This window comes from Mustela nigripes, chromosome 2 (genome assembly GCF_022355385.1).
Source record: "Mustela nigripes isolate SB6536 chromosome 2, MUSNIG.SB6536, whole genome shotgun sequence".
NCBI lineage: Eukaryota > Metazoa > Chordata > Mammalia > Carnivora > Mustelidae > Mustela > Mustela nigripes.
The window spans coordinates 7,356,555-7,383,775 of NC_081558.1; the positions used below are offsets into that span (position 1 = coordinate 7,356,555).

General features: G+C 51.1%; 1 protein-coding gene across 1 annotated transcript; it reads left to right on the top strand.

Moving 5' to 3' along the window:
- Positions 1–762: 762 nt before the first annotated feature.
- Positions 763–26,788, top strand: LOC132010956 (complement C3-like). The gene is made up of 41 exons (XM_059388958.1): positions 763–873; positions 1,004–1,211; positions 1,679–1,853; positions 2,038–2,108; positions 2,211–2,299; positions 2,379–2,461; positions 2,701–2,788; positions 3,519–3,621; positions 3,725–3,845; positions 4,111–4,226; positions 4,869–5,009; positions 5,091–5,297; positions 5,527–5,727; positions 6,242–6,403; positions 6,672–6,801; positions 7,691–7,771; positions 9,790–9,987; positions 10,142–10,253; positions 10,544–10,632; positions 10,736–10,875; positions 11,267–11,473; positions 12,168–12,219; positions 12,397–12,483; positions 12,654–12,857; positions 13,612–13,687; positions 14,127–14,295; positions 17,066–17,161; positions 17,331–17,484; positions 18,336–18,508; positions 18,673–18,831; positions 20,215–20,274; positions 21,180–21,270; positions 22,518–22,563; positions 23,615–23,702; positions 24,019–24,105; positions 24,326–24,431; positions 24,803–24,892; positions 25,246–25,332; positions 25,419–25,508; positions 25,618–25,753; positions 26,197–26,788. The coding sequence occupies exons 1-41, from the start codon at positions 803–805 to the stop codon at positions 26,327–26,329; spliced, it is 4,977 nt and encodes a 1,658-aa protein (XP_059244941.1). The 5' UTR covers positions 763–802; the 3' UTR covers positions 26,330–26,788.
- The last annotated feature ends 433 nt before the right edge of the window (positions 26,789–27,221 follow it).

Here is a 27,221-nt window from a genome sequence, read left to right on the forward strand (position 1 = left end):
AGACACCACAAAGTGGGTCCAACATCTTTAAAGGGCATATTAAACAGGCAGTGAAAATTATTTCGGGACAGAGAAAGCCTTCTTCCAGGAATGCCTCAAGCAAGATGTGTTTTTGTCCCTGGTTTAATATGTATAATTTTCCTTCTGGAAAAGGAGCCCAGGGAGCTTGGCGTGATTTAGGAACAATGAACAATGGTCACAATTTACCAAGCATAATTATGCAGAAAGATCTGGAGCCCAGCAAGAGGATTTGACCTGTGACTTTTTGAGAAGGTTCCATTATGGCGGGTCCCGGGGCCGGATGGCTCTATGCCATGGCTGCTCATGCTCTGTGATTGGGGAAATGAAGATATAATCCCTGGGCTGCCCCCGTTTGAGCAGCTACCCCAGAAACTCACCAATTTCACAAGGGCAGAGGTGGGAACAATTCTGTTTCTTCTTGCCTCTCTGGGTCAGTCCCAAACCAAGCTCTGAGCCAAGTCTCCCAACCCTAGGCTTCTTGCTGATAGAGGGGAAGGCTTCCAGGTAAGACCTTATGAGTCATGGAAAGGACAACACCCCCCGTCCACCACTCTGGCCTCCAAGGGGGCACCTGGGATACTTCCTAGTGCAGCTGTCCCCGGCGTCCCATGGAGGATGGGCTGAGAAGGGAGGAGAAGCTCCCTCTTCCCCCATTGGAGTTATGGGATTCCCTCCCCACGCCTGTTTAGATATTAACTGCTCCAGAAGAGGCCAAAGCAAACAGAATAGACAAGAGGACAGGTGTCCGTGGCCTGGAGCTGCACATCACCCCCCTACTGCCATGGACGTGCCCTGGCCTGTGGGGTTGATTCTGCTCCTCCTGGGGACCCCTCTTGCCCATGCTGAGCCGCTGTGAGTTTGGGAGACAGAGGGCACTCAGCCGCTGCCTGAGTGATTCCCTACGCATGCGCCTGCCTTTCCGAAGCTGCTTCCCCAACTTGAGTCCCACCGCCCCCATGCTCCTGCGTTTGTCTACTGGCAGGTACATCCTGGTGACCCCCCGCGCCCTGCGGGTCGGCAGCCCTGAGACCATCCACGTACAGGCTCACTCGGACTCCCAGCAGTCCCTCAAAGGGACCCTCGAGGTGAACCTCACCGTATGGGACTTCCCCATGAAGAAGACAGTGGTGGCTAAGAGCCACCTCCTTCTCTCAGAAGCAAACAACTTTATGAAACAGGCGTCCCTGACGGTAGGTGACAGGCCAGGATGGGATGGGTGGCGGCAGAGGGAGGCTCTGGGTCAGCGGCAGGGATGGAGAGGGGCAGACTCCAGAGCGACTCCCCACGAGGAACACTGGAGAATCGAGGCAGGGTTTGGATATACTTACCGCTCCTCTTATGTCCTGTGCAGTTAGAAATCCAAAGTCCCCTGAATCCGGGCTCCAAGAAGGGCAGCGATTAGCCCGTAAGAAGATCTCTGGGAGAATTAATAAGAGGCGCCCTCTGCTGGTGGCTTGGGAGCCGGACTGTGGACTGGATTGCAGTCCCGCTTTGGCGGGACGCCCTTGTGTAGGAATAAGCTGCAAGGCCACCTTGCTCCCAGCCCCAGAGCCAGAGGGCCCCCATTCAGTTGTTTCTCCCAAGATCTGGCTCAGGGTTTTGCTCCCAGGGATGGGGACCTCTGCAGAGCCTGAAGAGTGTGGACCTCTCTCCCCAGATTCCCGAGAGCCTGATATACCCCCCACAACCTGGACAGCAGCATGTCATCATCCGGGCAAACTGGGCATCCACCTTGACCACTTCATCCATGGAGAGGATAGTCCCAGTGGCTCCCCATGCTGGCTACATCTTCATCCAGACAGACAAGCCTCTCTACACCCCGGAACACTTGGGTAGAGAGCCCAGGCACTTGGCCTCGGGCAGACGCTGACTCTCATTCCCTGCCTCCCCCAGTGCCTGTCATATCCCAAGGTCACCCTCTGCCCAAAGACCCCTATATCCTAATGCCCAAGATCCCAACGACTACCTCCCTCTTCAGATTCTATCCAGAACTCAGAGTCTTCCCTCTCCCTCCAGTTCAATACCGGGTGTTTGCTATGGACCACAAGATGGATCCTGCCCAAAGGATATTCACTCTGGACATCAAGGTGGCCTCTCCTGATGGGAGGGTGGATCCTACTGGGTAGACCCATGAGGTTCTATCATGGTCTGAAGGCCTGGGGCATGAACTACACCCCTTGTCCCCACAGAACCCGGAAGGGATCACTGTGATCAGCCAGGATCTGCTAGCCAAGGACGGTTTCTTCGCAAAATCCTTTAAACTCCCACAGATTGTCAGGTGCTCTGCTGGGAGCCCTGTGGAAGGAGGGTTGGAGGCTTTCCTCAGTCTCCATCTCTTCTAATTCTCTGCGTCTCAGTTTTGGGACCTGGAGCATCGAAGCCAGTTACCAAAGTGCAGCGAAGCAGAAGTTCAAGGCAACCTTTGAAGTCAGGGATTATGGTGAGTAGGGTGTGATGGGCAGGGCACAGTGGGATATGCAAGACACGGGGTTGGAAGTAGAAAAGAGGGATCGTGGTGCACCTACTGTGTGCTAGGACCTAAGCTGGGTGCTGGTGAACAGAACCATGTGTTCCAATCCTTGGGGATTGCAAGAGTCAGTGAGGAAATAGTGAACAGGGAGGGGACATAGAGGGGCAGAGCAAAATATGGAGGGTGTCCACTGCCTTTACCCCACCCAGTGCTCCCATCATTTGAGGTCCAGCTGAAGCCAAACAAGACTTTCTTCCACCTCAACGATGAGGCTCTGGGTGTGGACATCAAGGCTTGGTAAGTCCCCTTGTCCCCAGCCTGGCCAGAGGACCAGGAATGCCAAGAAACTGAATGGGTAGAGAAGCAGATTACTTCTATGGCATTTAAGGTATGGTAGAGGTACTCACTGCCACCCATGAGGTATTCCTGGAAACCTACATTATTTTGTGAGGTTGTCCAGACCACATCTGCCACATGTAAGTAGTACAGACCATTCCTTCTGGTCTCTGGGGTTGTATAGGACATCTGTCCACCAAATAAAGTCATGCCATGTCTCACAGCTCAGACCATCTCTGAAGGTCCACAAGGCTGCACAGGCACATTTGTCATCTTATGAATTTGTTCAAGCCATCTCCACAGTACTATGAGGGCGTACAGACCATTTGTCCACCTGAGGTTGTAAGGGCCCTATCTGCCACTTCTTAACACTTTGCAGACCATCCCTATAGCTTGCTATGCATGCCCCCTAGTCTGCCTGATGAGGTTTTAAGGGCTACCTCCACCATCTTGTGAGGTTGCACAGGCCACATCTGCAACCCAACACAAAGCTTTATGGAACACATATATCACTTCCCAGGGTTGTAGTAAGCAATGAAACCATCTGAGTTTCCAGGGGCCACCTCTGCCCCTCCCAAAGTTTTAGCACCATCCAAGCAGCCTCATGAGGTCATACAGGACATCTCTGCAACCACATGAGGTTGCATAGGTGATTCAGAGCCCAGTGGAATGACCCTCCACCCACCCGCAGTTATGTATTCAAAGAGCCAGTGAATGGACAGGCTCTGGCCATCTTCGGGGTGAAGCTGCCTTCCCGTCGAATGATCATCCAAAGCTCCCTGCAGAAAGTGGAGGTAACTGAGTCTTGACCTCACCCTCGCCTAACTTCCCCCTCCACCAAATCTTTTCTACTCCCCAAGAAACCATCTCCTCTTCTCTCTCTCACCCTGAGAGCAGATTTCTGAAGGCCTGGGTCACGTATCCCTCCAGAAGAACACACTGATGTCCACATTCCAAGGCCCAGAAGAGGACTTCATTGGGGCCTCTATCTTTGTCAATGTCACCGTGTTCTCTTCAGGTGCCACCTTTACCCAATCTCCTGGCTGAAGTCAGGACAGTGTCCTTACCCAAACTGGACATTCCACCCGTGTGACCATGGGCCACCTCCCAGCCTGTTTCCTCATCAGAGAAATGCAAAAATGCCAGAGAGGGTGGAAGGAGCTAAGATTGTGTTACTATCTTTCCATGTCCTCACCAGGACAGGCTTCCCATACCAGCAGCTCTGTCATTCTCCCAAGAAACTGAACCTCCTCCGCAGACCTCACCGTCCCCTGTCTCTCCAGGGGGTGAGATGGTCCAGGCTGAGACCCCAGGGGTGAAGATTGTCCGGAGCCCATACAACATCAAGTTCATCAGGACTCCCCAGTATTTCAAGCCTGGGATGCCCTTCCGCGTTAAGGTCAGAGTCTGACTTCATTCCACCCAGGGACTCGGAGCTCACTTCCCCTAACAGACCCCTCTCAGGAGACAAAAAACCACACTGGGATCACCTGTCCCCCACAATACATCTGTTTGAGAACTGAATCCATCATGCCTCTCAGACCAATCCCAAGTCTCTCTCAAGTCTCAACCCAAGTTGCCCCAAAGCACTGTGATGGTTCCATAATTTCTCTGTGGGGGGCTTAGTGGTCACAGTCAGGCTAGAAGGTGGTGCACAGGGAGTTATCTTTAGGCTACATTTGCACAGCAAGAATGCTGGTTTTACATACATTCATTTGAGGTGACTTTGAGAAGTCTGATGGACATTAGGAAAACCAGAGACATCCTTTGGTGCCAGTCCTACTAAAGACTTCCCCAAGCCCTCCTCATCTCTCCATTCTAATCCCTTCCACCCCCATCACCCCAGCACACCAACTCCCAGGGCCACCACATATGACTGCACACTGCAAAACTCTAATATGTATGGTTCCCCCAGTGTTGTTCAGTGCACAACTTGTACAGCTATACAAGGCAGTCCTGTCCTTATCAGATTCCCAGTACCCACTTCTCATACCAGGCCACCACCAGGCCTGTCTTTCATCTCACCCCTATTCCACCTCAGGTCTTTGTCTCAAATCCTGATGGGTCCCCAGCCTCTGGAGTCCTTGTCCGATGCCAAGACAAACGAGACCGAACCTCAGCCAGTGGAGAGGCCATTTTGACCATCAACACAAATGCAAATAATCAGAAGCTCCCTATCCTGGTACCAACCTAATGGGGCAGGGATGGTGGAGCACTGTGAGCTAGAAGAGCTGGAAGTTTACTTGCCCATCACTCTCTCCAGGTAGAAACTGAAGAACCTCTCCAGCCAGAAGAGCAAGCTTCAGCCAATATGACGGCTTGGCCTTACTCGACTCAGGGTGGGTCAGGAAACTTGTTGCACATTGGGGTGAACACAGTCGCAGAGGTAGGCAGCAGCATCTACCTGAGCCTTGTCACAGGACATCAGAATCATGAAACCAAGAAACAGATCACTCACTTCACCATCCTGGTGAGTTGGCTAGGACTAAAACTTAAGCCAAGGAATGATTTCCCTGGACCATCCTTGGCTAGCTGGTTTGGAGAAACTGTGAACAATGGTGTGAGGGTGGGAACCATTTGGGGTGGCCTCAGACTAAAGAGCTGAAACAAAAGAACTGTGAGTCTCCCTTGTGAGCTGAGATGGTCTCCGGAAAAGGTTGACCCTACCCTTCTCATTCTTGTCTTCTCTTATCTCCAAGGTTCTGAGTAAGGGCCGGATTGTGGATGTCAAACATCAGTTAAAAAGTGACCACACAGTAGCCACTATTGATGTTACTTCAGAGATGCTGCCCTCCTTCCGCATCCTGGCCTTTTATATACTGCCCAGGGGAACAGGTCAGGATCCTGAACTGGTGGCTGACTCCGTATGGGTTGACGTGAAAGACAGATGCATGGGGACGGTGAGCCAAATTCCTTGAAGTTGTACATTACATCATGAAGCTTGGATGGGCAGAAACGTCTGTCCAAGTTGAAGGGCTCCAAGTCTAGAGACGGGGAGAGGAAGAGGAGATGTGCCCTTAAATGCTCAGCCTAGGTGGGGCACCTGGGTGGCTCAGTGGATTAAGCCTCTGCCTTCGGCTCGGGTCATGATCTCAGGGTCTTGGGATCGAGCCCCACATCGGGCTCTCGCTCAGCAGGGAGCCTGCTTCCCCTTCTCTCTCTGCCTGCCTCTCTGCCTACTTCTGATCCCTCTCTGTCAAATAAATAAGATCTTTAAAAAAAATAAATAAATAAAAAGCTCAGCCTAGGGCATGGAGACTATGCAAACAAATGTGTGGAGTTGGGATTGGCCTGGTGAAGTTCCTAGATGCTTCATCAGACCCATAAGGAGCATAAACTTGAAAGTGGACTTGGGGAAATCCCTTGGTAGCATATGAGGGCCTTTTACTGACATCTCTCTTTTTCCTGGGTCAGCTGAAGGTTGATTTAAAGAAAGAAAGACACTCCCAGATTTTGAAACCCAATAGCGACGTGGAATTAAAGGTGACGGGTGATGAAGAGGCCACAGTGGGGTTGGTGGCCGTGGACAAGGCTGTTTATGTCTTGAACAGTAAACACAAGCTCACACAGAAGAAGGTAAGAATACATGGGCTTTGAACCAGGAGGTTGCCTAAAGGTTCTAAAACTGGTGCTTCAGCTTCTTCAGCTGTAAAGTGGGCAACATTGATGGTTGCAAGGATTCAAGGAGCTAGTGCACAGCTAGAGATTGGAAGGTGATAAGAGCTCAGTGAATGGGAGGCGGTGTGAGAATTATTATTTGACCCAGCAATTTCAGTGCACCATTGCTCCTTCCCTGAAAAGATCACCCAGGCTCCAAAGCTAGGTTCCTATCTTAAACCCCCAGGTCTGGGATGTGGTGGAGGAACATGACATTGGCTGTACATCGGGCAGTGGGAAAGATGGACTTGCTGTGTTCAAGGATGCTGGCTTGGACCTGAAGATGAGCACAGGGATGCATACCCTGACAAGCTCAGGTACAGGAAGGAACATGCCAGGGGCAGGGGGGGGGGCAGTGCTGTCTAGGGGTTAAGAACATGAGGTCTGATGTCAGACCGGCTAAAATCTAGGAGCATCCTACTTATCATGAGTCAGTTACATTTCCTCTCTGAGGCTCAATTTCTCTGTCCGTAAAATGGGGATAATAACAGAAGTGACTCCCTACGTCTTAGTTAAGATATAGGTTTGGCCATGGGTATCAGAGATACAAACTAACATAGCTTAAACAAGGTAGAAGTTTATTCCTCACTCAGTAAGAGTTCTGAGGTCATTCTGGAGCTCAAGCTCTCTTCTAGCTTGTTGCTCTGCTACAAGATGGCACCTCGTCAGGCCCTCCTGCCAGGCAAGAGTATGAAGGGAAGTGGGAAGGGGAGATATTTTCCCAAATTTCATTTGCTGGAACTCAGTCATGAAGCCCTGCCTAGGTGCAAGGGAGGCTGGGAAATGTAGTCTTCATTCTAGAGTGATATGCAAAAGAGGGAGGTTTAGTCCCCATGGATGAAGGGGGAGAGTGAATACTAGGGACAACTAGGAGTGTCTTCTTTCAGCTATAAATACTGATATCAGTAACAGTTTCTATTTACTACAAGCTGGACACTGTGCTAAGTACTTTCATATGAATGATCTCATTGATAGACCTAGGATTATGCCAATTTACATGGCTGGAGAAATTAATGCCCAGAGAGGTTAAGTGACTTGCTAAAGATTGCACAGCTTTTAAGTGGTGAATCATGAACATGAGGAGGTTACAGGATTAAAAGAAATGATGCTTAGAAAGCACGGGGCATTCTGTCGGCACCCAATAAATATCAGGGATGTTGATAATGATCTTGATGACAGCGACCCCCTCATTCTTCTGACCCTCAGACTGGCAGTGCCCTCAGAGTCCCCCTGCCAGCCGCCGCCGCCGCCGCTCTCTGAAGAGGCTGGAGACCAAGAGGAATGCAGGTCAGAGCTAAAGCTGGACATGTCCCTCCTGGCTTCCTAACCTACTGTATTCATCAGAGCTTAGAAGAGAAAAACTGAAACCACTCTAGGTACTTCAAGCAGAAAGGGAGGGATTTAATGATGGGAGTTTGGTGCTTTCAAAGTCATTAGAGAGTCTGTAGGAGTGGCTGCTTGCTGGGACTCAAAATCACCTCACTGCAGCTTTGTAATGTGTGACATCTCAGGAAACCGCTGCCCATATCTCGTGCGATGCTGGTGGGTCAGTAATGAAGTGCAGAAATGTGCCCGTTACAAAAACACACATAGACTGGGGTTCCCCCTTCAGCTACCCCTGCCAGGGAAAATGGCCTCCACCTCTTCCACCCTCCAGATCCTACACAAGAGTGTCTCGGTGGCAGAACCTTATCTCATCGAGAACCCTAGCGGCAAGGGAGTCTGGGAAATACAGCTTCAAGCTATGTAGGCTCTGTGATACAAAAGAACGTAGACAAAAGGAGAGATGGGTGCTGGGTGCCCATAGATAATAACAAACCCGCCATCCCCAAGGCCAGGGTGTGGACCAGAATAAGAAGCTCTGAGCCTGGGGTAAAGGGAACATGGGAGGCAGCACTGAGTGGTGTTGGAAGCATGGGTTTTGCAAATACTAGATTTTTCCATCTCCTAGAGCAATGCTCATGACTTTGTGAATCTAAATAAAGAGAAAGTAAGTGAAACCTAATAGAAATTGAGGTAAACCTTGACTCTGATTTTGGTATTAAATTGTGCTAACCCCCTGGGAAAAGTTCATAATATAAACTCTTGTTTTATTTATGATAATGATGAGTTATAAAATTTAACTATAATTATGTTAATAGTAAACAATACGAGTTTTTAATTGCTATATATTATATATATATTTATTTATTCCTTCATTTATTATTTTCGGGAGAGAGCAAGTGTGAGCAAGGGGAAGAGCAGAGGGAGAGAAAAAGGAAAAGAATCTCAAACAGACTTTATGCTGAGTGCGGAGCCCCATGCAGGGCTCAATCCCATGAGCCTGAGATCATGAGCTGAGCTGAAACCAGGAGTCAGACCCTTGACCAACTGAGCCATCCAGGTCCCCTGAATATTTTTACCTTTAAGTGTATTCCTTCAGTTTCCTAACTTAGAAGCATTCAACTTGCCATCATGCTTTATAACATGGCTTATGTTTTGATTTTTTTAAAAAACCACATGATGGAAATCAGAAGTTGAAATGTTGGGGCACCTGGGTGGCTCAGTTGGTTAAACCTCTGCCTTCAGCTCAGGTCATGATCCCAAGGTCCTGGGATCGAGCCCCACATTGGGCTCCCTGCTCAGTGGGGAGTCTGCTTCTCCCTCTCCCTCTGCCCCTCCGCCTGCTTGTGTGCTCTCTCTCTCTAATAAATAAAATCTTAAAAAAAAAATAGAAGTTGAAATGGCATCTCTAATATGCAAACATGGCATTACCAATCCTGTCAAGAAGGGACAGGAGGGGGGGCGCCTGGGTGGCTCAGTGGGTTAAGCCTCTGCTTTCGGCTCAGGTCATAATTCCAGAGTCCTGGGATCGAACCCCGCGTCGGGCTCTCTGCTCAGCGGGAAGCCTGCTTCCTCCTCTCTCTCTGCCTGCTTCTCTGCCTACTTGTGATCTCTGTCTGGCAAATAAATTTTTTAAAAATCTTAAAAAAAAAAAAAAGAAGAAGAAGAAGAAGGGACAGGAGGTGGGGGGTGGAATGAGAAGCAGCGGCAGCATGGATTCTAGTTCCGGCTCTGCCACTTGGGAGCTGTGTGACCATGGGCCAATGAATTAGCCTCTCTGTTGCTTAGCTTCCTCTTCAGAACCCAGCATATGGGTTCAATGTGAAGCTTCGGGAGGAAGATACAGGCAAAGTGCTGGGACCAGCATCTGCCAGGGTTATGGGTAAATAGAGACCAGGTGTCCGTGGCATTGAGGTAGATGAGTCCAAGTTTCCTCTAGTTCCTCTCAGCCCCTCCTCTGTCCCTCTACCTCTGGCCCACAGTGAACAAGTTTGAGACAGAGCTGGAGCGAAAGTGCTGCGAGGCTGGGCTCCAGGAGAGCCCCATCGGGCTGTCATGTGAAGAGAGGAAACGGCATGTCCGCCACGGGCCAACGTGTGTCGCTGCTTTCCTGAGCTGTTGCCGTCTGTCTGAGGCCCTGAGTCAGGAGGCTCGGGAGGAGCAGCTGCTTTTGGGGACATGTGAGGAGGCTGTGGTGGGGGGTGAGGGGGTGGGGGTTGGGGCTTGCCTGAGGGGCATGAAGTCCTGTGGGACAAGTCATGGGGAGATATGGGCCCGGAGGGGACGGGGTGGGAAGCTGCACCGGAGACACCGCCCCACATCCTCTCCTTGCAGCGGATGAAGATGAGGACTTAGGTGACATCCTCCTGGAGGACCAGCCTATCCGAACCTGGTTCCCTGAGAGTTGGCTCTGGACAAAGTTTGAACTGCCGAAAAGTACATCCAGGTAGGACCACAGCCCCCTTGTCCCTGGCAGCATCTGGTCCCTGGCCCTTCCAGGCATCAGTGGACGTCAGTCATAGCCAGTGCCCCCAATGGTGACACTGAGCTCAGCATAATCACCTCAACCTCCCTGGAGGGGGATAGAAATCCCAGTGGTTTCCCCCCCCCCAAGGACGACCCTCTAGTGATGATGTCTCTGATAAGGTGACCCACTGACCCCTGGACAGTGACTCCCCAGGGCAGAGGCTCTGACCACAAACTCCCTTATGCCCCCACTTCCCTCACCACTTCCAGAGGCATCTCCCAATACAGTTTTTCTGTGAACGTGCCAGATTCCATCACCACGTGGGAGTTAGTGGCTGTCAGCCTCAAGCCTGGAAAAGGTGACCCCACAAGCCCAGGGCTGAGAAGATGGGAGAGTGGTGGTCCTGCCCAGCCCCGGGACAGCTGGCCTCTACTTAATGCCCACATACCCCCGGGCTCTAGGTCTCTGCATCTCAGACCCCTTTGAGCTGATAGTTATGAAATCACTCTTTGTGGATCTCAAGTTGCCTTCCGCCGTGATCAGGAATGAGCAGGTCCAGATCCAAGCCATGCTGTACAATTTTAGGACGGATCAGGTCAAGGTGAAGCCTGAGCCCTCCCCTCCTCTCAAACTATCCATCAGTGTGTTTTATAAAGGGGTTGGAGTGTGTCCATTATTCAAAGGGGTCAGCCAAGTGGTTGCCCTTTTGAAAAGCTCCTGGGGTATTTTCTCATTTAAAATGCACAATAATCCCAGCAGATGGCTGCTATCATTGCTTTTGGTGTACATATTAGGAAACTGAGGCACAAAGAGGTGAAGGGGCTTTCCTGAGGTCACACAGCCCATAAGTGGCAGACAGGCCTTTGCTCTCAGCCACTATGCTGTGCTGTCACCTCCTTGGGATTTTCAGGGTGAGGAGAGGGAGGTAATTGTGACTAGGGTCCTAGACGACCCCATGCATCAGGACCCCCTAATTGCCCACCCTGCCTCAGGTCCACGTGGAGTTCCCCTACAAGGAGCCACTGTGCAGTGCATCAAAGCCAGGAGCCCCATCCCGCCAGGTCGTGATCTTGCCCCCCACCTCCTCCAAGATGGTGCCCTTTGTGCTTCTCCCACTTGAGATAGGCAAAGTGGATGTGGAGGTCAGGATCAGGACAAGTGAGGCTGTGGACCACATAAGGAAGACACTTCTGGTCAAGGTAATGGGGGCCCCCACCTCTTGTTACTGGTGCAGACAATGGGGCTTCCCCGGGGGTCCCCAGCTGTGATCACAGGACCGACAGGTATGCCCAGGATCAACAAACAGAGCTCTCAGGTGGGAGTGAGGGGCAAGAGAATGGATTTGAAAGTTCAATCACAGAGCCTCCACTATGGGACTTTGTTGTCACAGTGGGTTCAAGCCTTGTCTCTGCTGTGTGACCTTAGACAATTTACTTAACTTTTCTGAGCCTTTGTTTCCTTATTTGCAAGGTGTGATAATCATCACACCCACAGCCATGAGTAATAATCAGAAAGCTGTGAAAATTATATCTCATATCTGGTTGTGCACAACCCATCAATACTACTTTTATACTTAACTTATTTACTTAACAAACACATGTTCAGCGCTTATGATATAAACTCTGTAAGAATAGTAACTTGTTGAGCCATCAGAACAACCATGTGAAGTAGGAACCTTTTATGGATGAGAAAACTGAGGCACAGAGAGGTTAAGTAATTTGCCCAAGGTCACACAGCTAGAACATAGAAGGGTTAGGATTTGAACCCAGATATTTGGGATCCAGAGTCTGTGCTCTTTACAGCTAACCAATGCCTCCTCCTCCTGTCATTGTGATTGTCATCATTACTGTTACTGCTGTTGTTTTTAACTTGCTTCATCATTGCCTCTCACAGGCAGAAGGGCAGATACAGCAATGGTCCCATAGCATCCTCCTGAACCCCCAAGGTTTGTGGGGTCTGCAGGGAGCATGTGGGATCCTAGGGCCACATCAGGAGGGAGGGAGGAGCTGAAATGAGGGGGTCCAGCCAGGTGGGCAGTACGAGCTCCTCTGGGGTCTGCACACCCTGAGTTCCCCAACCCCAGAATCTGCTTGTCACAGAAGGTTGTGTCGGCTTAACCTAGGTCAAACCCAGATTGAAGTGGTGCCAAGACAGAACTTTTTCAACATGGTGCCCAATACAGAAGCAGAAGTGTTTGTCAGTGTCCAAGGTGCTTGGGACAGAGACGACCCCTGGGGGAAGGGATCGGGAGACCGGGGAGCTGGCTCCCCCAACGCCTGCCTGGGCACAGGGGGAGGAGGGGCTGGGGTGTCCATGTTGGGTAAGCTGAGAGCCATCGTGGCTTATGCCATTCCTGAGATGATTCTGTTCATCTTATAGGGGACATCCTTGGCGAGACGATCCTGGGCACCCTGACACCTGGAGAAAAATGGCAGCTGCTGAGGGTGCCAACTGGTTGCCCTGAGCAGACACTAAGCAAACTGGTACCTGCGGTCATCCTGACCCGCTATTTGGACGCTGCTGGCCAGTGGGGCAAGGTTGGAGTGGAGCTCAGGGAGCAGGTGATACAGAACATTGTCAGAGGTGAGAGGGGTTTCTTCCTGGGACTCTCTGGAAAGGTAGCTGGGGTACTCCGAGGGTTGGGTGTGGACCCCATGGGACTCTCCCTGACAACAGCATTCATACTCTGACTCATCTCCCAGGATGCAAACTGGTACCAAGTCCCACCGGTACCCCTTCATCTGGACCCCTCTCACAGGCTACAGTCTGACAACAAACACCCTGGTTTACCCTCAAAGCAGGAGCCCCCAAGTTCTATTATATCCAGACACTGTCCTAGGTTACACCCAGTGATATGCCTTGGGTTATACCCCTACAGGACCCCCAAACAGACAGCTCCAGGATAACCCCAGGTGGTGGTCTCCCCCATTGCACCTTTCCAGGCTATATCCACACCTCCCGGTAACAACCAGAGATGCAGTCCTAGTTCTACCCAGACAGAGACCCTCAGGTTCATCAGGGCACTGACCATTCTTCCCAGTTGCACTCAGACACCATCTCTCCCTCTAGGTGCTCTCAGAAATTCCTAGCCATACCCTTCTCACAGGTTACTCGCAGATGACCCTGGACACTGGCTCCCACGGTCACACCTGGGCCCCGCAGCCACCTCCTTATACACCTAGACAAGTCCCCTCCTATGGTTACGCCTTGATAGGAGGAGCCCCAAGCCACACCCACATCTTGCCCCACCCATGTCCATACTTGATGACCGACTCCCCTTTACGGCCACACCCAATGCCAAATCTCCCAGAAAGCCTTCCTCCACCCATCTCCCCAGGTTACACCCACATGCTGACCCACCGGAGCGCGCACGGCACCTACCACATCAGCAACGGACACCCGGGCAGCACCTGGTGAGGACGAGGATGTTGACAGGCCTGCCACCGCCACCCTGAATGAAGCCCAAGGGCCAACCTGGGGCCTGATGACCCCAGGGGCGCCCATGCAGCAGGGGCTCGGGGCAGGCAGCCTTTGGGCCAGAAGGATTGCTACTTGGGTTTTACCTGAAGGATTACCCGGGAGTTTATGGTTCGGGGGTAACTGTGGGGGTGATAGTGTCCGGGGGTTACCTAGGGGTTATTGTTGAGAGCACCTGAATAGAGAGTTGGTGTCTGAATGTCAGAGAGAGGGGTTGGTGTCCATGCCGGCTCACCTGGAGAGCAGCAAATGAACGGTCAGTCTGGAACAGTCTGGAGCAGCAGGTGTGGACTCCCCTTAGTGTAGACGCCCCTGCCCTTGAATCCCCTTGGCTGCCATTCCCAGTCATCACCCGTCCCATCTACCCCCGGACAGGCTCACGAGCTACGTGTTCCGGGTCTTTTCCCTGGCCTATTCTATCATGACGACCAGCACGCTTGATCTGCGGTCTCTCTGTGCCACTGCCAACTGGATCATCACCAAGAGGCAGGCAGAGGACGGGCACTTCTTGGAGAATGGCCCCGTGATCATGGCATCGATGCAGGTGACCACTGCCCTCCCTGTTCCTGGGCTATTCAAACCCAGGGCTCTGTGCACTGTTAGGGGGAACCTCAGACCCCTGACCTATTTGCGGGTTAAAATGAGAACAGGAAAAAGCCAGGGCCTGGCATCCAGCATCACATCTCCCTGCTCTGGACCTCTCCGAGCTCTGTTGCAATGCCAGAGAGGCTGGGCACATCTGGGATCCCGTCCCTCTCTCACTCCCACTTCGAGCAGGCTCCAGTCCTGGTTCTCTTCCCTCTGAGCTGAGTCTTCTCAAACCCCCGGCCAACACAGCCATCCTTACCAAATATTCCTGCACATCAGCCTCCAGAAATAGCTTTCAAACAGTGTGGGATGTCTCTCCCCTGTTCAAACACCTTCTATGGCTCACAGTTGTCTATGACAGTATCTCTCTGTTACATCTCTCTCTTCTGTATCTCCCCCAAGACTTACCCCTCACTACTCCCTCATCACGGATTCCTCCAATTCACTGTCTTTGCTTAAGCTGCTCTCTCTGCATGGAATAGCCAAGCCCCATCCCTTTTGCTTTTCCTTGGCTGGCCAGATTGTGTTTTCTCTTTTGATTTAAGCTCAAACCCACCTCCTTCAGGGGTCTCCCCTGAATGCCAGCCCTGTGCTTGTCTCTATTATTGTACCTACCACAGTAGGGGTGTCATTCACTCATTCAACAGACATCTATCCAGCAACTGCTCTGTACCAGGCCTTGTCCTAGACAGAGGGGAGACATAGCAGTAAACAAGACACCTACAGCCCCTGTCTTGTAGTACTCACAAGCTGGGGTGTGGGAGGAGGATGGAAGTGAGCCAAGTAATTACAACGAATGATTGTGTACATGACAACTGTGCTGAGTTCCATGGGAAAGAAATAACAGGAGAAAGTATTTAATAGGGACCATGCCTGGTCAGGGAACCGCCAAAGAGACAACAAAGGAGCAACCTGAAGAAGGGATAGACATAGTAGAGGAAGAATGGAAAAGAGAGCTCCAGGCAAAGGGATCAGTACATGCAAAAGTGCTGAGGCTTCGGCAGGCCCAAAGATGGGAAAGCAGGTAGCCTGTCCTGAGGCTGAAAGGGAAGAGAGACGCCAGGCCCTAAAACCTGCAGGGTCTTGGGGACCTTGGTGAGGTTTTGAAATAGTCTGCTCCAAGTTTGCTTTCCCTGCACTATGAATCCTTCCAGTTGGGGGAAGCAGGCCTGATTCATCATAGCTGGCAAATGTTTGCTGAATAAAACTCTGGTTGAGTGCATAAACTTAGAAAAGTCAGATTGCAACCCCAGATGAAGGGAGGAGTTAAGGGGTTGGGAGGCCTGTCTGGCAGGAGCCAGATGCTGTACAGGACGGTGGCACAGAGAGGCATTACAAACAGGGTTCACAGGCTCACAGAAAGGAGTTTCTTCCTACCAACAAGCACTTATCAGGCACCTACAACATGCCAGGCACTGCTTTAAGCACTGTGGACCCTTCTCATGTGGGGTGGATGTTTTTGTGAAGGACAGGCAATGGGCGTGAGAGAAACCTAAGTGGTGTGGCATGCATGGCAGAAGTGACATGGGGAAAGATGCAGGGAGAGGGGAATCAAGGCGATGGGGTGTCATCTGGGGAGGCTTCATGAAGAGATAATGTTTGTTAGACACCTGAGGAGGCGAGGAAGCAAGTCCCTTGGGTAATCAGAGAAAGAGTGTTCCAAGCGGAAGAAACACCATGTGCAAAGGCCCTGAGACCAGAAGTGTCCACCATGTTTGAGGAACAGCGAGGAGACTGGGACAGAGTGAGCAACCCTGGAGGACAGGAGGAGGAGGAGAGCTGAGGGAGGGGGTGGGACAGATGGTGCAGGGCCTTTGGGCTTCAGGGAGGGCTTGAGCTTTTCCTCTGAGATGGGAGCCATGGAGGGCTCTGAACCAAGGAGGGACGCAACTCGATTCAAGAGTTTACAGGCTTCATTGACCACCGTGGGAAGAAGAGACTGTGAGGTGCGAATTAATTCTTTGGGGCTCTTGTAAAAAGTACCACAAACAGGATGGCTCAAAACAACAGAAATGTATTTATTTTGTCACAGTTCTGGAAGCTAGAAGTCCCAGATCAAAGTGTCAGCAGGGCCATGCTCCTTCTGAAGGCTCTAGCGGGGAATCTTTCCTTGTCTCTTATGACTTGATGGCCTCTGGGCAGTCCTTAGCATTCCTGAACTTCTAGCTGCACCACTCCAACCTCTGTCCTCATCTTCATTTGCCCTCCTACCTTCTCTGAATCTTCCCATGGCCTCCTTTTAAGACAGGAGTCACCAGGTAGGGCCCACTCTAATCAGTAGGACCTCCTACTAATTTAACTCATTACATCTGCAAAGTCCCTATTTCCAGGTAAGATCAGAGATTCTGAGTGGACACGAATTTTGGGGGGGCAGGGGACATTATTCAACCAATGGAAAGACCACCTCTCTGACCACGACTTCCCTCATCAGGAAAAGGGAGCTGCTGAAAGAATGCTTTGAGATGGTGTAGAGTTTAACACATCACCTTCAACAGTGTTGGCTTTGGTTGGTAATACAGACCCTACACAGGCAAATCTTGAGGTGGTTCCTCCTCCTCCTTCTCTCTCTCTCTCCCCATCCTGCTTTTGGCATCCTCCAGCCCAGAGCTGAGCACCTGGGAGCTTTTCAAGGTCACACAGGAGAGCTTTTCAAGGTTACACGGGAGAGGTTGGGGAAAGTCTTTCTAAGACACTAGGGGGATCATGGTGTGATCCTGCTTCCACAGGGCGGCTACCGAGGTTCTGAAGCAGACATATCCCTCACAGCTCTTGTTCTGATTGCCCTAGATGAGGGGAAGGACTTGTGCCACCAGGAGATACCGGTAAGACCCAAAGGGGAGTGCAGGCTCTGCAGAGCCCAGCCCTCTAGATCCTCTGCCCAAAGGAAGTTCCCCCATCCTCATGTCCCTCCCCGTGCATCCCTCTCTTCTAACTCCTAGATCACTTCCCTCTAATTGCCCCCCTTCTAGTTAGCTCTCTCTAACTTTCTAGAATTTGCCTGCCAGCATGGAACGAGCCCGTAGCTTCCTGGAGGAACGCCTTCCCAAAATTAATACAACATTTGCCATAGCCATAGTCTCCTATGCTCTGGCCCTCACCAATAGCCCCCGAGCCAATGACCGCCTGGACAGCTTTGCCAGCCATGGTGAGTGTGGCCACTTCTTAATCAGCTGTGTGTGAACCATAGTCATGGGGGCAGGGGAGGGGAATTGTATGATTTAAAATTCAGCAATGTGTGATTCATCACTTTGCATTTATTGGGCATCTATGTTGTGCCAACTCTTGAGTTCAGACTCTGAGAAATCAAGGTGGACAACATTAATATGGTCCTTGCTCTCAGAGGTCCTACTACCCTGGGGGAGCAGCCAAAAGACAAACAGATCAACTACAAACTGAGATAAGCACAGAGATGATAACATATAAGATGGGTGGGAGAGATGGAAAGGGAAGAGGAGTATGGATTGGAGAACTGCCAAGGCCTCTCCGAAAAAAGAACTAACTCCATAGCTGGAGTAAAAGATAAGAAGGCCCACCTGTGTGAAAGGCCAAAGACATTCCAAGCTAGGAGAATGGCATGTGCAAATGCCCTGAATTGGGAAAGTGCTTGACATGGTCAAAGATGGGAAAAAGGTAATAAAATGTGGTTAACTGAGAGGGTCTGCCTCCCTTGGCCTGCCCAAGGATCCTTATCTCATCCTCCTCCAAGTCAAGAGGAATGGAGTTAGGAAAACTCACTTGCAGTGGAAATGGTGGGACTTGGAGACCCTTGAACCTTAATTTCCCCATCTCTAACTAATTAGAGTCCCTGTCTCCTAGACATCTAGGAGACATCTGTTCCAAAACTAGAATGTCCATATGCCTCCTCAAAGAGTTTCATATAAAGTAAGTGCTCAGTAAAACAGTGGATGAGAAAATTGGGGCCAGATAACACAGGAGAGGACAGGTTTTGGTGAATGGGCCCAGTTTGGGAAGACAAAGTGGTCATCCATCTCCTAGATAAAACCCACTGGCCCCAGAACAAAGTGGACAGGAACTCCCTGTACACCATTGAGGCCACGGCCTATGCACTGATGCAGAAGGTGGTGTTGGGTCGGCACAATGAGACGCACGCCATTGCCAAGTGGCTGCTGGAGAAGCGGGAGCTAGGTGGAGGCTTCAAGTCCACCCAGGTGACCCGGGGCCACGGAAAGAGGGGGTTGGGGGAGGGACGCTAGCCGAGGTGCTGACAAGGCCAGCCCACAGATAGGAGCTTCCCATGGTGCTGATTTGCTGCCGGGCGCAGTACGGGGACGCTGTCAGTGGTGCTGATGTGAGGCCCCAACCCAACACCTAGACCACTGTGGTGGCCCTTGAGGCCCTCACTCTCTTCCGCGAAGCTGTCCCTCACGATGGTGGCCAGGATCTCCGGATCCAGATAAGAGTGCCCAAGAAGACTGTGAACTTTGATTGGGTCATCGATCAGAGCAACGCCTACCAACTCCGGTCAGCAAAGGTAGGGCATGGAGGGGTTGACAGGAAGGTCATACAGAGGTGGCACTGGGGGTGAGGCCAAGAGTCATGTTCCTGCTAGTGTCCCTCTCTAAGATTATCTCACAACCAGTGTCTATACTGTCAATGTATTGACTCATTTATTCCACCATTTCTTTTTTTTTTTTAAGATTTTATTTATTTATCTGACAGAGAGAGAGATCACAAGTAGGTAGAGAGGCAGGCAGAGGGGGAGGGGGGGGAAGCAGACCCCCCGCTGAGCAGAGAACCCGATGCAGGGCTAGATCCCAGGACCCTGGGACCATGACCCAAACTGAAGGCAGAGGCTTAACCCACTGAGCCACCCAGGTGCCCCTATTCCACCATTTCTTGAGCACCTGTTGTGTGTCAGTCACTTTCCTGGGCAATGGGGATGCATTATGAAGCCTCTGCTCACAGGAAACTTATAGTGTAGAAAGAAACTAAGACAAAAACTATTTTAAGCTTTCTGGACATACGGAAAAGAAATAATGTGTAAAGGGGAAAATACCCTGGGTGTGAGGAAGGAGGTAATCATGATCTTACTCCATGGAGGAAGAGATATTTACCTCCAATCCTTTGACTCATCTTTACTGAGCACTCACTGTATGCCAGGAACTATTGTAGGAACTGGGAATATAGCCATGAATAAGACATATTAAAAATTCCTTTCCATGTAGAATTTTATGTTTTAATAGGTGAGACATACAATAAAGAGATGTGAGTAAGTAGAATATGTAGTGTGTTATATGGTGGCAAGGGCTATAGCTAAAAATTAAGCAGAAAGGGGGGATGGGAACATTAAGGAGTTGCAATTTTTGATAGGAGGGGCAGGGAAGTTCTCTCCAAGATGGTAATATTTGAGCAAAGACCTTAAGGAAAGGAAGAAGTAAGGCTTGTGGGTATCTAAGCAGAGGAAATAGCAGGTACAAAGACCCTGAGGCAGAAGCATCCCTAGAATAGCAATGGGGCTTAAGCAGAGGTGATGGGAATAGATGTGAATTTATAAAATTTTTCTCTGGTTGATAAAGGAAATGTATGATGGAAACAAGAGTAAATGCATAGATGCCAGGGAGAAGAATCTCGTGGTGGCTCCATGCACAAGAAACTCTGCAGACACTGTAAAGTGGATGGATTGAACTGGGTTGGCAGTAGTAGTTGGCCTGTGACAGTGTAGACAAATGCTCTATCAAAAAGAAAAAGTAAAATGATCTATGTGGAGTGAGGGAGGCAGTGAGTCACTAGACCCCAAGTAAGGGAAATCACTGAGGCCTCATTGCCCATGCATGTTTTCCTCCCCAAACCCATTGCATTGAGCCATGTTTTGCTGCTTCTTGTTTGCTCAAATCCTCTTCTTGCTTCCTTTCAGTTCTCTGCCCAGGATGACCTAGAGATCAAAGCCAGTGGCAGTGGGAGAGGCACAATCTCAGTAAGTCTGGTGTCCCACCACGAGGTCCTTAGCTGGAAGACCTCATGTACGACCACCATCCCCCTTGTTGGTGGGAATAGAGGCAGTTTATTGCAATACAAGATTGAAATCAGCAATACTTTTAGCTACCATGTAGGGCAATACTATTTACTAGGAACAAAGTTAAGGACATCTCAAAACCTGCCCCTAGAAAGTTGGTAAAAATATGGACTCCATTTAACAGGTGGGGAAATAGAGACTCAGAAAAATCTTCACTTGTTATAATTCAAGAGTCAGGAGAGGTAGAGGCCGGGGGTCTTTGGACCTGTTTGCCCCTTCCATGCTGAGTCCCTGAAGGGATGTTTCTTTCTTCCCTCCCCCAAAAGGAAGATTGTCCCTCCAGCATGCCCTCAATGCCCAGAGAATGACTCCACACTTCCCCCTCTGCTATGTCTTCTGGCTCCATAGCCTGTGGCCCAGGAGAACAGAGCTCTTGTTCACTGAATTTGAGCAACCTGTTTGCATATTTCTGGCAATGGAGTCACAGTTGAATCTCTGCCTTTGTTGTGTGACTTTAGGCATGTCATACTCCCCATGAGCTGCTGTTAAATCTGAATTAAATGAAAGTAAAAATTCAGTTCCTCAGTTGTGCTAGCCACATATCAAGTGCTCAATAGCGACGTATGGCCAGTTGCTACCATATAGAGAGCACAGGGAGAATCTACTTCAATTACTACAGAATGCCCTCCTGCAAGGAGGTGGTCTAGACTCTAAAAAGTCTTCTAGTCACTGCACCCAGGAATTTGGGGTCATGCAGACTCTGCTGTGAATTATCCACAGGGACAGAACCTGGATAGGCAAGGACTGGAGTGAGGAGGAAGGGAGTAGGTGGAAATGGTCTCTTGACCCCTTTCCTTCCCTGGCAGATCCTGACCATGTACCACAGGTCCCCAGAGTCCGAGGAGGACACCTGCAACCTGTACCAACTGAATGTGACTCTCCATAATACCTTGAAAGGTGAGCCTAGACCCAAAGATTCCCAGACCTTCTTTTTTTATTACTTTATTTTAGGTTTCATGCAGTAAGCACATGTATTGCCTTATTCAACTCTTCAACAAGTATTTATTGAGCATTGACTCTGCGTCTTGCCCTGTTTCTGGACCCTGGAACACAGGCATGAACAAGAAAAAATACCCCCCCACACACATTCTAGTAGGGGGAGACAAACAATAATATAACAATAAATACATTATACTCCTACTGCTATTTACTGACAACAAACTGCATTATAAAAAAATAAATATATAGCACACTAGTAGGTGATGATAAGTACCACAAAAAACAAAGCAGAAAAGGTGATACACATGTGGAGGAAGTCCAGGGAAAGCTCTCTGAGGAGATGGCATTTGAGCTCAGACATGAAAGAAGTGGAGAATGGGCCAGGAAGGAGCTAAGGGAATAGCATTCCAGGCAGGCAGAACAGCAGGTGCAGAGGTCTGGAGACAAGAATGAGCATACCTGGTTTGAAGAAGCCATTGTAGCCAGAGAGGAGCAAGGGGTAGGGTTTTAGGGAAAAGAGTTGGAGAGATGATGAGGGCAGACAGTGCAGGGGTTCATGGGCCATAGTGAGAACTTTGGGTTTTGCTTAGAGTCAAGCGGGAGCTATAGAGGGCTCTAAGCAAAGGAGGGGTATGACCTAGCACAGTTTGCACAGACTGTAGAGGGCAAGGGCAGAAGCTGGGAGGCCAGGGAGGAGGTGACGACACTGGTCTTGCAGGCGATGATGGGGGCTGAACTGGGATAAGGAGCTGTAGAGATCATAAAAAAATGAGATTCTAGAGTTCCTAGTCTGGGGTGCCAAGGAAGAAGAGACAGGACTCTGCCGTTGGGAGCTCACTGTAGGGATGAAGGGAATAAGCCTCACCAGCCCCAAGAGTTGCAGGTTTTGGCTTGGATTGCATTTCTAAATAATAATAATAGTAGTAGTAGTAGTAGAGGTGGTGGTGGTGGTAGTAGTAGTAATGGTAGTAAGAGTAATTGACAGTTATAAATTACCAATAAGGCACTACATTAGTGCTTTATTGAATTAACTCAGTTAATCCTACAACTCTGCTGGGTTGGGAATATTATGCTCCCCATTTACCGATTAGGCAACTAAAACATAGAGAGTTTAAGGAACTTGCCCAAAGTCACACAGCAGAGCCAGGAACTGAACACAGGAAGCTGTGTTCCCCAGCCTCTAAACTCCTGCCTTCTCTCTGCAGATAATAAAAAGGGGGAAGAGACCTTCCAGCTCCGGATGGAGACAAGGTTAGGGCGCCCGGATCTTGGGCTGGGCAGGAGGAAGTCCTCCCTTCCTGGTATCCAGACTCCTTACCAGCTTTCCTTATGTCTTGAATGGAGGGTGGGAATCAGCCGAGCTCCCTTCTCCATGCTTGCCCCTTCATTCTACCACTCATCCTGCCCTCCCCTGCCCATCCCCCCTGGCCTCTTCCCCTGCCTTCCCATGCTTGTCTGCCATCCTGCTCCCCAGTCCTGTCCCTCAACCTGCCTGTCCTGGTGGGCTCCATCACGGCAATCCTGCTCCATGTCCCAGATGTCCAGGACTGATTCCAAGCCTACAGCTCTCTCTGCCCTCATTTTCTCAAGATATCCCACCCCTCCCCCCAATTCTGCCTTGTCTCCCAGATGCCTTCACCCAGGTCTGCCCCAGATAAAAACATGTGTTGAGCATCTACTGAATGCCAGGCTCCGTTCTAAGAACTGAGGGCACAGCTGTGAGCCAGGAAGCTCTCCTCTGCCTGGTGGAGCTCACAGCCTATCAGGGGAGAGAGACAGTAACAAAATAATCACCCAGAATCGATGTAAAATGACAACTGTGACTAAATATGGCAAAGGAGAGACCCAAGGAACCATAGGAGAGCAAATTAGAGAACGACCTGGTGCCTGGGCAGGAGAAGGCTTCCCAGAGGGAGTGATGGATCAGTGGAAATTGCAAAGATGCAAGCATGTTTCAGGGCGGAAAGAGGAGTGAGGACTCCAGGCTGAGAGGACAGCATGTGCCAAGGTCCAGTGCAGGAGAGAGACACTTAGAAGCAATCACATGAAGGCCGGGCTGAGGGGAGGCAAAGCGGAAGGGTGAGACAAGACACCTGGTAAAGGCTGTTAAGCAAAGAAGCCACCCATCGGATTCCTGCTTGCTAAATCTGTAAGCTTGCTGGGGGCAGAGGAATAACGGGGAGATCCAGGAGGAGGCTGCTGACTGCCTTCATCCAGGCATGAGATAGATGATGGCAGGAGGAGCACTGGGGGAGACACAGGAGGAAAGTGGGAAGAGATAATGGAGCTGTGAAATCCCCAGGTTCCTGGGAGATCGAGAGGCCACAATGAGCATCATAGAAGTCTCCCTACTCACCGGCTTCTACCCCAACGAGAAGGACCTCAAACAGGTAATGTAGGTCCCACCTGCCTACTCCTGAGGAGGGCGGGGATGCCCTAGCAACATTCCACATTCCCCGTGTGAGCATGGCAATCAAGACCCCCAGATTAATGCCCCATGGTCCGTAGCCATGATCACACCTGATTGCCTCCCTCCATGACCTTAGACAAATTCTTGTCCTGATTTTGCCTCAGCTTCCCTGACACTGGTGTTGATGGGACAAAGGCTGGGAGCTTGAGAGTTACTTCACACTGCCCAGAGCTCCTAGAGCTGGGGGCCTCAGCAGGGGGTCTCTGACAACCTGCAATCTTCACCCTCTGCCCCAGCTTACAAGTACTATGGAGATGTATGCCTTCCACTATGAGATCAAGATGAATTCCACTGACAACACCATTGTCCTCTACCTGGATAAGGTAAGGAAGGCTGGCTGTCCTCCTCCAGAGGCCTACGGGTAGCCCCGTGAGCAGAGAATCCACAGTCAGCACCTTGGACAGTGTTGCCAAAGACCCACAGGGTCTGAGGTCAGCTCCCCAGGCTGCAAGGACACGTTGTCAGTGTTATGGCCAAGGCCCTGTGGTCAGTGCCCCGTGGTCAGTGGCCCTGGTCAGCTCAGACAGGATTCCGTCTCCCCAGCTCTCCCACAGGGAAGACACCGTGCTGGGCTTCCGGATCCACCGAATGCTGCAGGTGGAGTTCCTGCAAGCCGCCCAGGTCACCATATATGACTACTATGAGCCTTGTAAGCATGGGGGGGGGGGGGGGGGGGGGGGGGGGAAGGGTATCCAGAGAGGGGACTGTGAAGCACTGGGCCAGGAGGGAGAGATGAGGGGCGGGGCCAGGAAGGAGGACTGAGGCGTGGCTGAGAGGGGCCTGGGCAAGGGGAAGTGAGGAAGAAGGGTAGAATGGTGCTGAAAGGGACCGACACGGGCGTGGTGATGGGGCGTGGCCTTCCCGGCCGGTCCAAGTTGTGGGGAGTCTGGAAGGGGGTGGGAGGGAGATGTGATTGGGCGCGGCCTGCGGCAGGAAGAACCGAGTCTTCAAGGGGGAGAGTCTTCGGGGGCGGAGCCAGGGGTGCCCCAAGCCCACCCCAGGCACTGGCCCCTCTCTTAGCCCGAAGGTGCAGCTCCGTCTACAACCTGCCCGCAGAACACTCTTCCCTGCGGAAGATCTGTCACAAAGATGTCTGCAGATGTGCGGAAGGTGAGGTCATGGGGACCGAGAGACCGGGGTTGCCATGCGGGGAATCCAGGAGCCCTTCATCACCTCCTGGCTGTCATCTGGGCTGAGTTTAGACAGAGAGAGGCAGTGAGACAGGAAGACAGAGACAAAGAGAAACAAAAAAGGAGACCCAGAGACAGAATGACACAGCCAGACATGGAGGGAGACATAAAGAGACTTGGAGGGGAGAAAGAGACCAAAGAGACATGGAGGAAATGAGAAAGGACCCTGACTCAGAGATCCAGAGGTGGCTGGCCTGGGGCCAGATGGGGATGAGATGGGAGGAAGCCCCCTCCCTCTGCACAGCCAGAGCAGCTGCCTTCCTGACCCCCCAGAACAATGCCCATCTCCGAGGAAGAACACCGTGGGACTGCGGCAGGAGGAGCTCCAGGCAGCAGCCTGTGAGACCGGCGTGGACTTCGGTGAGTGTGGGAAGTGGTCGGCGCGGGAAGAGGTCTGCCTGCAGGCCACATGCCAACAGGACACCCTCCTGCCCCTGCTTTCCCAGTGTACAAGGTCAGGCTGGAGTCTGTGCAGTCCTCCGCCTCCAATCCGTACATCTATTACAACATGAAACTCGAAGACATCATCAAGAGGGGTATGTCTGAGGGGGCCGAAGAGGCAGCGCGGGGTTCTACCCTGAGGATCCCAATGTGCAAAAGGGCCAGACTTCTGTACACTCACATGCTGGGTCTCCTCTCCTCCAGGTACAGACTCTGCCGTGTCCCTCACCAGGAAGAAGTTCATCTCTCACGCCACCTGCCAGAACTCCCTGGGGCTGCAGGAACAGGAGACCTACCTCGTCATGGGCCACGCACTGGACCTGTGGAAAGTCAAATCTACGTGCGTGGGGGCTCCTGCTGTCCCAGGACTCAGGCGGGGGGGCCCCCCTTCCCTACCCAAGTCCAGTCCCTAGTGTCAATAATTCCTATCAACACCTGTCACCTATCAGCAGAAGTCTCAGGTTTCAGGGCTGCCCTGAAGGGAGGTGCTCAACTCCAGCTGGGGGGTGGGGGGTGAGTGGGACTCCATTTGCATGTAGATGTTGTAGATAGAAATTCGGTTTTCCAACAAAAGGAGGTAAAGAATCAGAGAAAGGGGAGCCTTTTCTAATCCCCAGCCATGCGGGCTACATGCTGGGGGACCCAAAATGTCCTGGTGGAGTGAACATGACAGGCTATGGCTCTGGGAGGCTGCCTATCAGGGCAGAGGAGCATGGCAGGGAGGGCTCCATGCTTCCAGGTCCCGGGACTCTCCTCACCCTCCTTGCCGTGTCTCACCCACAGTTACATCTACGTCCTGGGCCAGAAGACATTCCTCATGCAGTGGCCGGCCTATGGGGATGTGGACAAGAAGGAATTGCTGGACCAGCTAGAGAGATTTTCAGAATATATGAGCACTCATGGCTGTGAGTCCTGAGACTCTGAGGTCTCTACCGCCCTCAGGAGGTTGTTTCCAAGCAGGCACAGGGCACTGGCCTTGACTCCAAATGATGAGCATGGAGTACCATACCCAAAGTCCGTACATTTGTCCCTGCTCCAACATTCATCAAGGGCCCTGACATCGCAAGGACGTGCCTCCTCCCTCTCCCTCCTACTGCATTTCAGTTATACTGGCCTCCTTTGTGTCCATCCAAGACCCAAGTTGATTCCTACCTCAGGACCTTTGCACACACACTGTTCCCTCTACCAAGTATACCCTTCCTCCAGATATATGCATGGGTTGAACCCTTCCCTTATCTGGACTTTATTTGTCCTCATGGCTGAATAATATTCTGGAATTGAATAACATATCTAAAAGAGATCCCCCTTCCTTCACTCTCTCCCCTTACCCCACTTTATTCTCTCAATTACACTTATAAATACATTGTATATTGTATTTTTGGTCTGATTGTTAAATGGACATTTCTCCTGCCTTTACAATGTCAGCTTCTTAAAACCAGGGGCCATGTCTGTCTTGTTCACTGCATATGTTCTCAGTTCACACAGCAGGGGGCTGGTACACAGTAGGTGCTCAGGAAATGATTGTTGAATGAATAAATTATGAATGAATTTGGTGCCCTGCACTGGGTCCTGATGGAATATTTGATAGGGAACCCCCGGCAGCTGGGGAGCTGAGACAGGAGCCAAGGGAAAGTGAACGAGTTTCATCATGTGGCCTGGGTTGGGAGTGGGAGAGCCGCCATGCCAAGGCAGAAACTCAGTGTCTCCAGGAAACCCCAACTGCCAAGGGACTGCAAGGCACCCAGGATGGCTTGATCTTGGGGTCTCAATGAGGGACCGAGGTAAGACGGAGAAAGAGAAAGATGGGG